Source organism: Megalobrama amblycephala, linkage group LG14 (genome assembly GCF_018812025.1).
Source record: "Megalobrama amblycephala isolate DHTTF-2021 linkage group LG14, ASM1881202v1, whole genome shotgun sequence".
Taxonomy (NCBI): domain Eukaryota; kingdom Metazoa; phylum Chordata; class Actinopteri; order Cypriniformes; family Xenocyprididae; genus Megalobrama; species Megalobrama amblycephala.
The window spans coordinates 18,598,135-18,610,981 of NC_063057.1; the positions used below are offsets into that span (position 1 = coordinate 18,598,135).

Here is a 12,847-nt window from a genome sequence, read left to right on the forward strand (position 1 = left end):
AAGGGTACTAAAGACATCGTTAAAACAGTTGGTGTGACTGCAACGGTTCAAAAACAAAACAAAAATAATGACTTTATTCAATGATATCTTCTCTTCTGTGTCATTCTCAAAGGTTGTTTTCGTAAAGCGCTTACAAGTTCTACGTCAGAACGGCAACTCATTATTGGCCGGCTCCCGCGTCAGCATCACACGCACGAGTCGCGCCGCTCAGCTTCGACCAATACCGAGCCGGCATTCAGACGTAAACTCGAAAGGCTTCACCTGCGTAAGGATAACGGCAGGGAAGAGAACAGATCGTTGAATACAGTTGTCATTTTTGTTTCGTTTTCGTGCATTCTTGTTGCTTCATCACATTAAGGTTGAACCGCCGCAGTCTCGCTGACTGTTTTAATGACGTCTTTAGTACCTTTCTGGACCTTGAAAAGATTGAGAGGTATATGAGTCGTCCATACACAGCAAGTTCATCAAAAATATCTTAATTTGTGTTCTGAAGATAAACTAAGGTCTTACGGGTGTGAAAAGACACAAAGGATAGTAATGAATGACAGAATTGTCATTTTGGGGTAAACTAACCCTTTAAGAAACAAATAGTTTCAAAGGCGGAGGAGTGCAAAAGTTGCGTTTGCGTCTCCACTCTTCCCAGAAGAATCCACATGGCTCTTTCTCCATAAAAATGCTAATCCAGAAGCACGTCTGTCCTGGAGCGGCAGAGAGGGGGAGACGAAGCAATTACTAAAGCATTAGCGCGATAGCAGGCGTTCCTCTCTCGGGGTGATGGCTCTAATGACCACAGAAGCGTCGCTTTATTAATATGCAGGCGCGCCATAGCGGAGTCCCTGCATCCTCTAGATAGCAAAGCCTTCTGTTCGGTAGCCTCCGATCGGTTTTATGAACGCCTCACGATTTCCCGCGGCGCCAATCTGGGCCCGTTCTATTCACAGAACACTCGAATCACACAGCGGGTGACACTGGGTGACTATTGTGAAAAGTGTCAAGACGGTGTCAGGATCAAAGTTCAATCATCATCATTATTTAAGAGAGTAAATAATGAAATAGGGCAATCTATGTAAGTTTGTTTTTTGTTTACTGTATGCAAAATAGAATTGCTTTAGAGTTTCTTTTTAAGACTGAACCTAAAGATTAAAAAACACGTATATTTAGCAACGGAAGTTACCGAACATCCAAAACCGTGCCATGCACAGCCTGTGAAGAGCTTATAATAAGTATTAAATCAGTTAAAAAGCACCAGGAATTCCTCTGTCTGTCTCTCTCTCTCTCTCTCACACACAAAGGAAGATTAGCTGCAAGGAGACGGCGTTTCTGACGCCTGTATCAAACTGTCGAAAGCTAGATATTTTACTTGATAACTTGTTAAATATTTATTTATTTATACACAAAATGCATCGATTCACTTCAGAAGATCTTTATTAACTGTATGAGCCAGGTGGACTATGTTTATGATGGAGACACTTTCTTCAGCTCATACTCGTCGGTGTCGCTCACTGCCATTATAAGGCTCGGATGCGTCAGGGTAATTATTAAAACATGTTTGATTGCGTTCATCAGAAAGAAGAAAGTCATATGCACCTAGGATGGCTTGAGGGTGAGTAAAGCTTGGGGTCATTTTCATTTGAAAATGAACTAATCTTTTTTAACTGTTAAATTACAAACAGGTATACATTTTCTAAGGGTGTCTATTTGGTTATAAATAAATATGGTAATAAGAATCAATCTTTGTATAAAGCAGAATTACAATACTTTACAGCAATGAAAAAAGTTTATGTATTAAAAAAAGGCATGAAAGTCACGATTTGTATTCAAACTTTTATTCAATCTTCTGTACATGCATTACGTAAAGCAAAGGGAAACAGATATCTTCCACCCCAATAGAAAAAAAAAAAGATACCCCCTCAAATGACTTTGCCCAATATGTCATTAGCACTGTAGATTAGCTCAACGTGGATACAAACCCCATAGTCGCAATTTACGAACGCCACACGGCGGTCTTTATCGGCTACGAGAGGCCGCACTAACGCGCTATAAAATAACGTCTCCGATCGGTTCGGTTAAATTAAAAGGGAAAGCAGCCTAGGCTACGAGTCACGCTAACGTCTATTGATACCACGAGTTTAAACAACTTGTAAACATTTGAACGGCATGTAAAATGTAAAAATCAGACAATAACATATCATATTCATTACAGCATTTGCAAGCTTCAAGCCAGAGACATATTCATAGGGTCACGCTCACGGAGGCCGAAACGCCGAAAAGAAAAACGGGAAGGAAGGAATCGCACCAAGTACCGCCAACCGCCAGGGAGGATCAGTTACCCAGTTTAAAAGGAGGCCGCGAGTCGAGACGCGGGCTACCGTCCACGGGGTAACAGAAACGACGCACGTCAAAGAGACAGACTTTTAACGTAACGGTAAAAGGAAAAGAAAAATTAATTGGCGCCACACCACGTCCATTCAAACGCATTTCCTCTTTTCTTAAACGGACAGTCAGAGTAGCCTACGTACACGCACATTTACATTAAACAGAAGGCGAGTTCCTCCGGTAAAAGCGGGGGGCCTCGAGTAACTCCGCGTCGGCGACTCCGTTCCACATCCGGAGGTCCGGGTTTTTAAAGCCTCCCCGCGTGCGCACAGTCTTCCAGAGAGCGACGACAAGACGGACAGACACTTAAGGGCAGAACACGTAAAGGACAGAGGCGGCGGCAAATCCCTCCGGCCGCCGCGGCGAGACGCAGACTCCGCTTCAGTCGTCCTCGGGTCGCCGGGTTCTACCTGGTGAGTTGGCCGACCACTTTGAGCAAGGTCTTGTTTTCCTGTTTCAGCTGCTCGTTCTCGTCTTCGATATCATCCAGATCCTAAAAAAGGGAGAAATGTAGAGAGAGGATTACTTTACCAAAGGACACGCTTTTCAAAGCGTAACGAGTCGCGAAAGACGAGGGAGAGTTAGCGAGGCAGCTGCCGTTTGGCAGCGTTAGGAGAGAACGGTCATCTCGGTGTCCTTTTCAGTGGAGTAAGTTTAAGTGTGACCTTATCACATCTGTCCCTGAAAGCTATGTTTACAGTGTATTTATACCATGCAGGTGTGTGTGCATAGAATGTTGTTATCACGTGTTTAGTACCTTACAGCGAAGGGACAAGACAGACTCATCAGGCAGACCGTATTTGTCGGCGCCGGGCTCTGAAGCTGTTTGTGTTGGATGGAAACGAGAGAACAGACTGCAATCTCAGACAAAGACAACAGCTCTGACATAAAAGGGTCAGAAGCACCCACTGAGTTTATTCCCTGCAGCAAGACTAAAAGTAGAGTGCCGAGCAGGCCAGCGACGGAGAGGTGTGGATATTGAGGCGGGCTACTGGATGAGTGGGATTTGGTACTATTGAATATGGGGACTAGTCCTAAGAATGAATCAATAGTGTGGGTAAAGTAAGGGAGCTACTGATGCGTGTGTGAGAGAGAGAGAGAGAGAGAGAGAGAGAGAGATATGAGGCCAAGACAGGGCAATGCTTCTTTTTTTTGCGTGACACTTTATTTGACATATCATAAACAAGAAATGAAGAAATTGAGAATTGGAGGTAGGAATGCAGCAGCATAGTGCCAGTTCCCGGGGGCCTTGAGCGACACCCCCAAGACAGCGGATAGGGCAGCATCCAAACGAGCTGACGATCGGCGTCAGGTGTAGGACTATGCGAGTAGAAAGCGAGGTGGGAAGGCACGCTCGCAGTCCATTGGTTGACGAGGAGGTCGTCAGCTGCGGGGCAACGAGCAAGCAAGCATGTAAGGAGCCAGTTGTCCTGGAGCGGCAGCGGAAGCGGCAGCCATCGTGCGGCAGGTGTCGTGTGAAGACCGGTTCGTGTAAAGACGTGCAACTCGACCTGCGCAACTCCACCCAGCAGGGACACCGCAGGGGACTCCGCTCGCTCGGGTACTCTCTTTCCCTTCTCTGGCTTCTCTGCCTACTCTTTGTTACTTGCACTCTTCTTCCTCTTCATTCCCACAAGCAAGCAACTCGCTTGCTCTGGGAAACACACCTGACTCTACTCAGCTTCGTTCCACGCAATGCTCCAATTGCTTCCAAATCTCTCAATAAACTACTACCATCAACGCTTGTGGACAGTCTTGCTAACGCACTTCCGCTAACTCCTTCTACCAATTGATAGATTTTGCCGGACTTTGCCGTGCAGTCGTTTGGGTGGCTCGCCAGTGTACCACGGTTTGACCGCAGTTCTCCAGCAGCAATGTCAGCCTTCAAAACTGTTAGGACCTCCCACAGGACATCCATCTACCTTGCAATCGACTCTGAGCAATGCCGTTTCTTTCTCATTCCGTTTCTGTGGGCCATACATCTGTATGGCCCATTTGGTTCACACCTTACAAACACAGACAGTTGATTGCAGCTGAGGCACGGTCCCAATGTAAATACATCGAACTAAAGATAGTGAAAGATTATGTGTATTGTCATTATCACATAGCTCTTTTAGAACATCCGCTTCAATAGGCCACCTGACCAGACACAGCACAGCTGGCCAAACCTGCTACCGCTTGCCTCGACGCATGCCTGACGCTTTCTACTATGCCTAGTCAGTAACGCTTCAATAAGCAGCTTCAGGTGGGATTCATTGGAGCACATTTCAACACCCCCATCATATACTGAGAGCTACACAACACTACCACAGGACAACACGTCTCATGCCTACGCATCACATTACTCAAACTCAACACACAACCCAGAAAGGAACAGGACCAAATCTTCTTTTATTACTAATCTACATCACATTCATTACATTACAACTTAGGTTACAATACCTCTACATTCATCAACTCAAACATACTAAACCACCACGCAAACAGCCATCAGTTGGATTTGCTGTTGGAAACGGTGACACACCATGAAACGCTAGACGTCACCTTGCGCCTTTCAACAAAATCAGACCTGCCTCGTGCAATTTTCACTAACTCGCTTCTTTCCGACCGCTTAACGAATGTCCGCGCAAACGTGCCATTTCTCGTTCCGTCCTGCCCAATGCTTGCGGCGCAGCTAAACCGCATCAATAATATGCCTTGCCGCTTTTAATGCGCTGACTACAATATACATCGTGGATGAGCCACACAGATAAACTACCAAGTGTTTGTGCTAAACTAAGTAACCGCACAAAACATCTCAATCTATGCACGCAATTATTTACCACACATCATCAAACGTAAGTAGGATTCGTGAAGGTTCCTGAGTGTCAAGACTAGGTCTCGACTCCTAAATTGCTTAGGACAGCTGGAGAGGTCTCCTGACTTGCTTAGGAGCAATAAGATGGCAGCAAAGAAGAGGAGACGCACGCTTTCCGATCAAGATGTGATGACATCTATAAGATGACATGGACTTGATAAAACAATAGAAACTTCATTGACCATTCTTTTTGTAACTGACCTTATAAGAAATACAATAACTTTCAAGAAATGTCATCAATATTACACTATATATTGTTTCATGCATTTTAATACATTTAATGACTTTCAATAAACTTTTCAGCACTTTCAATCTAACATCTTCTCCCACTCTACAAATCAATGCTCAGACTGAAGGGTCTGAGTCATCACAGGTGCACTGCATGTTTTTCCAGTCAGCAAAAAATGTCATTACTATTTCTTTTGTACAGTCAAAGTAAGCAGGCTCTTAAATAGTACTATTGCTAAAAAAAACTAACTACAACATCTTCACTTTTTAATACTTCATTGGTCCTCTTGTTTTTGCACATTTTTTTTATCATCTCTTTGTATGACAGCCTTGCCAAAAATAATTTGCAATCATTTAAAAGCATCTGACATTTCATTTCATTATCACACATGAAACCATGGACTCCAAGCACAGCTACACGATATGCTTACATCTTTTAACGCATTTTTAAAAATTGTTCAATATATGGCCTGTCGGGATCAAAATCCTGATAGCCCAAATCCAAACAAAGTGTGTTCTGCTTCCAAACAGACCAACTGACTTTACAATGCTTTGATTCAGCAAGGAATCTAACCCTATGCTTTTTAGCTTATGCTTACTATACAATATAGAGTAACAGGAAACCACAGGGGCATAACTGTGTGGATTTGCTATAGCCTGCTTTTTTTTTTTTCATAAACTATGTTTTTCTTTTCTTTACCAAATAAGGTGATGAATAAGTTCCACCTCTTTATGATGATTATAAATTGTGAAACTTGTTTCAGAACCGGGCCAAAACTTAGTGAAGAGAAGACTGATCATTTTGATGTTTATTCTGAACTTTGTTATTAAAAAGATACCAGTATAATTGGTAATTGTTATCCCTTCAACAAGTCTCAGAGTGAATATTTTTTCCAAATATTATTTATCTAAAACCTGAATTAAAAAAGCAAAACATATTTAGGCCAGTAAATCAACTGGTATTGTATCCACCCCAGACATAACCTAAGGGTAAGAGCTGTTTATTGATCAGCATTTGTTGGGGATCAATTTTACACAGTTGGTTAGTAATCAAAGGAGTAATAAATACCACGACATATTTCAATTAAGCTTCAACATATCAATCTACATATAGCTGGACATCACATTTAGCCACTACTCTGGCACTTCATTGACTTTCAGACTGACCCTCAAACCGTGCGGCAAAAGTGTGCCGCTTTTAGTTGATGGTGTGCTTCTCTAGAATTGTTGGAAATGAGGAGGCGTATATCGATACAAAAACGTTCCGCACCATCAATAATAATAATTTGTGACCGTTTTGCACAGTGCAAAGCTATTTTTAAAAGTACATTTAAATATTAAAACGTTTCAGTGTCTTTTTCAATTATTATTTTTACAATAACATTACACTATTGGTGTTGTGCTGCTGTGACTCCACCCTATAAAAGTCTTACGCTTTTAGAAAGAAGCTAAAAGCTACTTTTTACTAACAAATGCTCTTAAGAATAGTCATAACTTTTGACTTGTCAAAAAATGAAGACAACTTTTATACATATGGGCCAGGTTTGGAAAAACACAAACGCGTGACAAAAGGACAGCCGGTACGTAACCACTGTGGCAAGTGCAAAAAGAAAAAAGAAAATCGTGTTCACCAAATCTACAATCTGGCCGCGTTCAGTGGCGGCTACCTCGCATTAAACACTTGCTGCAGGAAACGCTCTGACGCGCTTCTTACCCAAAGGCCAAGGATAACTGTAATCTTCCGCTAAGCCGCAGAGTGTCTTTAAAATATGGAGCTGATTGCTGCGAGATAGCGACGTGCTCGTTTGCCGTTTCCCTCAAGTTGCAGGCTTGCGTGATACGAGGCTGTTTGTTGAGTTTGCAGGTGTTTGGCTTTCCGTAAAGCTTGTTTTCTGTCCCGGAGCACATATCCCAAGTCTGCCAGGTGCCCTAGTAAATACCGTGACGACTCAGCGGATGAGTAATGTCCATTAGCGGAGTAAACGAGTGTAATGCGCGTGCTTTTAATGACCGCTCCTTAATGGAATGCTCTGTGTGACAAACGTGCCGATACTACTGAAATACGAGTACTAAAGCCGCCACGGTGTGAGATCCGTAATCGTCATTTTATGCCACTTGCGGTCATTGCCAAATTTAAAAACCTCACATTGGCACAATAGTGCTGTCTACTATTTCAAGATTCATTTGATTTCAAGAAAAACAAAACACACTTTGCTTTACTGTACAAGTTTCCTTTACTGTTTCCGTACTATACAAGAATTACCACTTCAGATAATAGCTTGAAGAAATGTGTTAAAGGGTTAGTTCACCCAAAAATGAAAATAAATGTCATTAATTACTCACCCCGATGTCCTTCTACACCCGTAAGACCTTCGTTCATCTTCGGAACACAAAATACGATTTTTTTTATTAAATCCGATGGCTCAGTGAGGCCTGCGTTCAAAGCATTGACATTTCCTCTCTCAAGATCCATAAAGGTACTAAAAACACATTTAAAACAGTTCATGCGAGTTCAGTAGTTCTACCTTAATATCATAAAGCGACTAGAATATTTTTGTGCACCAAAAAAAATCAATAAAAAAAATATATAGTGATGGGCCGATTTCAAAACGCTGCTTTGGAGCTTTGAGAAACGGCTAAACTGCTGAAATCACGTGACTTTGGCGCTCCGAGTCACTGATTCCATTCGCAAAGCTCCAAAGCAGCGTTTTAAAATCGGCCCGTCGCTATATTGTTGAAAAGTACTTATTTTATTTTTTTGGTGCACAAAAATATTCTCATCACTTTATAATATTAAGGTAGAACCGCTGAACTCGCATGAACGGTTTTAAATATGTTTTTAGTACCTTTATGGATCGTGAGAGAGGAAATGTCGTTGCTCTCAGTAGAGGCCTCGCTGAGCCGTCGGATTTCATCAAAAATATCTTCATTTGTGTTCTGAAGATGAACAAAGGTCGTACGAGTTTGGAACGACATGAGGGTGAGTGATAAATGACAATATTTTCATTTCTGGGTCAACTAACCCTTTAAAGTACCATCAACCACACCGAGGTAACAAAATCAAAGTGCTTGCTTCGGTAGGCTACAAAGTGTTTGTTGGAAACCTTCGGCTGATGTGCCGCCCCAAATGGAGCTCCGAAGGCAGGAGGGCAGCGGTCGCAGCTTTAAGTGAGCGCTGGCCTGCGTCGCCGTTTAATACGTAAAGTGCGTATTGCCTCTTTGGGGACTGCGCCGTTTGCCGCTGTTCGTACGTATTTGCTGCTTTAAAGACCTAGGTTAAATGGTCAACTCTCGCTTTATTGCAATGTGGATTCCTGCCAATAAACAGTCAAAGACTATGAGGTCGTCCTGTGCTTCTTCTAATTGACGTTCCATATTTGAGGCCGTTCGTTTCAAAATTATATGCACCGGACAACTTTTCAATTGCCGACAACGGGTGCGGGAATGAACGCGGGCCGCTGATGTGCGTGCGGGAAGCGAGACAAAGAAATGACCGATGGAACTCCCGCAAAATACAAATCTGCTGCTTCGAATGCACCAAGGTAAGGTCTAAAGCATTTTGTGTGTGTGTGTACAGTCGTACCAAAAATCCATGTACCTCTCTGGTGAACGTGATTTCACCAAGTACAACATGTTCCTGGATCAACATCTTTGTTGATCCTGGATCAACATTCCAATCAACCAATCAGATTTGAGGGACAAGTTTACCGTTTATGTCAAGTTTAGGCTTACAACCGGGGTTAGGTGCTTCTACATCAGTGTTATTCAACTATCATTTCCCTCTGATTTTAAGGACAAGTTATGGGTAGGGTTGGGAAAAGGTTAGGACTAAATTTTCAGATAGTAATGTTGTTCCAGGATCAACAAAATATGTATATATCTTACTTGTCAAAATCGCGGCGACCGTACGTCTCTACCTGTGGGATTTTGCAGGCGGGAGTGGGGCGCAATGTAAAGCTGCGGCTCTGTGCGTACCTCTGTTACGCAGAGTTTAAATAACTAGTCTTTAACTAATATCCATGTAAAAGGTCATAAAGCTCAAAATACTTCAATTCATCAAATAAGCAGCCTATGAATTGGCACTTCAAATTATTCAATGCTTTCATAGAGGTTAGATCGTCGTTGCTGCAAATGAAATGACTATAGTGTAGGGAGAGACCAGGGATGGTTGTAACAGGTTAGTTGTAACTTCCTATTTCTCCAATCGGGAACAAGTTACAAATCATTACATTCACTTCACACGTGCTTGGTTTAGTTTTTCTTCCACATGCGGGAAAGTGGAGCCCTGTGGCAGACGCGGCACATTTTAGACAAGAAAAACTCATTTTCAAGTAAGAAAGTCACTTTTTTTTACTGCTTTTTAGTTCAACTCATCAAAGTTCAATTACGTTTATTGTGTGTCTGTGTAGATATTTTTCATTTAAGTTGTTAGTGCCAGTGTTTTGGCTGTTAGCCGTAAGGTGAGCTAGTTTATGGCTACAAGACTCTGGGTGCCTAGGTGCCTTTCAGTATGCCTAGGTCAGGGGTGTCCAAACTCAGTCCTGGAGAGCCACTTTCCGGCAAAGTTTAGCTCCAATTTGCCTCAACACACCTGACTGGATGTTTCTAGTATGCCTAGTAGACCTAGATTAGCTGCTTCAGGCGTGTTTATTTGGGCTTGTTGCTGAACTCTGCAGAATGGTGGCCCCCCAGGAACAGGATTGGACACCCCTGGCCTAAGTCTTTGAAGAGAAAGACAAATTAAGGGATGTAAAATGAGCACATGCTAATTTGCCAATTATGCATGCCAATTATGTTCAAAATTCTGAGTTGAATAAAAAGCTTTCAAAACTGATTTTTTTGTTATAATTCTCATTTCATTACGTTACATCTCACCCCAGGGTCTGCAACTAACCCGGAGTCTTGTAGCCATAAACTAGCTCACCTTACAGCTAACAGCCAAAACACTGGCACTAACAACTTGCATGAAAAATATATACACAGACACACAATAAACATAATTGAACTTTGATAAGTTTAATGAGCAGGAATTGCCACAACAAAAATACATCCAGTAAAACAGACTATGGGGTGGATTGTAACATTTCATGTCCCCGGCGTCCCCTAAGATAACCGTTATTTGTGGTGCCACGTGCTCTTGTTATGAGGCCGCTGTCTGCTTCTCACCCTGTTTAGCAGGTCGATCTCCTCCTTCAGCTTAATGATCAGCTCGTCCTTGTCTTGATGGGCTTTCAGCAGGCGACCGTTCTCCTGTCTCTCCAAGGCCAGCTCCTGTGAACGCACAATTCTGTCAGATCCAAAGCCTTGTGTGCATCTCGACGCGTGTTGACGCGGCATGGAGGCGGACTGCCCTGGATTTTCAATCCTTTTTGGACAGGTTCCACTTTAATCAAGGTTTCTTGCATTAAAAACTTGTCATATTTTTTTAAAACCATCACAGTTTTCATCCCTTTATCTCACTGTTACTATTAACATTGTGTGTGACGAATACTTGATAAGCTCGATACTTTAGTGTCCGATTCTCGCAATTAGCTGGTTGCCAATTAGTATGCATATTACTAGGTTATTGGCTGTTTATTAGTACTTATGAAGCACATATTAATGCCTTATTCTGAAACAAGTTTTGCCAGCTTGGTTTCAATACAAACTGTTTTTGTATTAACAACAAACTTTTCAGTACAGTGACCTCTTATTATGTCAAAAGATCAAGGAAAATTGGCTGCATTGCTCAATTCATGACCCCTTTAAACAAAATGATGCACGACTACAAAACGCAATCTCTCGCGTAGGGTCTAGGCGTGTCTGCGTGACTAGAGACGTTCCTCGCGTGATCGTGTGGTCTTTAAGGGTTAGTTCACCCAAAAATGAAAATTCTGTCATTAATTACTCACCCTCATGTCGTTCCACACCCTTTGTGTAAGACCTTTGTTCGTCTTCAGAACGCAAATTAAGATATTTTTGATAAAATCCGATGGCTCAGTGAGGCCTCCGTTGCCAGCAAGATAATTAACACTTTCAGATGCCCAGAAAACTACTAAAGACATTGTTAAAACAGTCCACGTGACTACAGTGGTTCAACCTTAATGTTATGAAGCGACGAGAATACTTTTTGTGAGCCAAAAAAACCCCCTAAAATAACTTTATTCAACAATATCTAGTGATGGCCGATTTCAAAACGCTGCTTCGTGAAGCTTCGAAGCTTAACAAAGCTTCTGTTTCGCATCAGTGGTTCGGAGCGTGTATCAAACTGCCAAAGTCACGTCCCCCCCAGTGGTGAGCCGTTCAAATTTCAACACGCTTATGAAGTAACAAAGCCTCGTTTACTGAAATCACGTGACTTTGGCAGTTTGATACACGCTCCGAATCACTGATTCCAAACAAAAGATTTGTAAAGCTTCCAGGCTTCATGAAAGTGTTAATTGTCTTGCTGGCAATGCAGGCCTCGGTGAGCCGTCTGATTTGGACCGTCTGGAACGACATGAGGGTGAGTGATAAATGACAGAATTTTCATTTTTGGGTCAACTAACCCTTTAATGCACTGATCTCAAGGTTTAAGAAAAATTCATTTCAGTTCTAAAATGTGCATAAACTTATTGCGTGAAAAATCTGAATCCACTTAAGCTGAAGGTTATTACAGTGCTGTCATGCTGAGACAGATATGAAACCACTGCAGATAAGGTGCAAAAAAAAAAGTCTCTCACTCGGTTTGGATATTAACCCCCATGCTGAAATGAAAATGTAACATCGGTATGTGACAATTTCATGTGGGTTCCAGGTTTGAAAGTGTGCTGACGTTTGAGAGTGAGCGGCACGGGGTTTGGTCTCGTGACTTTTCAGAAAAAACGGCAATGTCGATGAAGTACGTCGGCGGTTTAAGGCAAAAATTTGCCTCCGTGGGTACAAAGAAAATCTTTGAGAACAAGACTGTGAAAAGCTGTAGGTGAGACGTGCTCTTCCGTCTTAATGGTGGACGTACAGAAACGTACCCTCTCTAGCTCCTCCATCCTTCTCTCCAGGGCTGTGGGCGAGGCGCCCCTGCCTTCTCGTCCGTGTCGATGGCGATGTCTGTCTTCGTCGCTGGACACACAAAAACATCATTTTCAATGCAAAACGGTCACTAATGCCAGTGGTACTTCTTTTAGCTCGTACATCTACATCTTTCTTTTGAATGTGCCAAACACACAAAAAAGGGGTCGTGCTTATTAACGCTGAAATACCGATTTGGAACAGCGCGCCCGGTTTGTGACTCGCCTCTAATGGAGGCGCTTCTTAAAAGCGTAAATAAAAACCTGGTGCTCACCTTTTTGTTCAACGGTCTGCTTACAAAAGATACCTTGCTAAAAACATCTTTTCACACATTTTTTGTTCTCCTTTCAAATGACACTT

The 12,847-nt window shown here is 42.5% G+C and overlaps 1 protein-coding gene across 1 annotated transcript in view; it reads right to left on the minus strand.

Moving 5' to 3' along the window:
* Nucleotides 1-1,810: 1,810 nt before the first annotated feature.
* The window catches only part of pawr (PRKC, apoptosis, WT1, regulator), an 80,623-nt gene continuing 69,586 nt past the window's right edge, over nt 1,811-12,847 (minus strand). Inside the window, exons 5-7 of the mRNA XM_048154635.1 lie at nt 12,448-12,538; nt 10,628-10,732; nt 1,811-2,869 (exon numbers count right to left, since the gene is read on the minus strand). Of these exons, the coding sequence (XP_048010592.1) occupies nt 2,783-2,869; nt 10,628-10,732; nt 12,448-12,538 (283 nt within the window). The 3' untranslated portion in view covers nt 1,811-2,782. The remainder of the gene's footprint in view (nt 2,870-10,627; nt 10,733-12,447; nt 12,539-12,847) is intronic.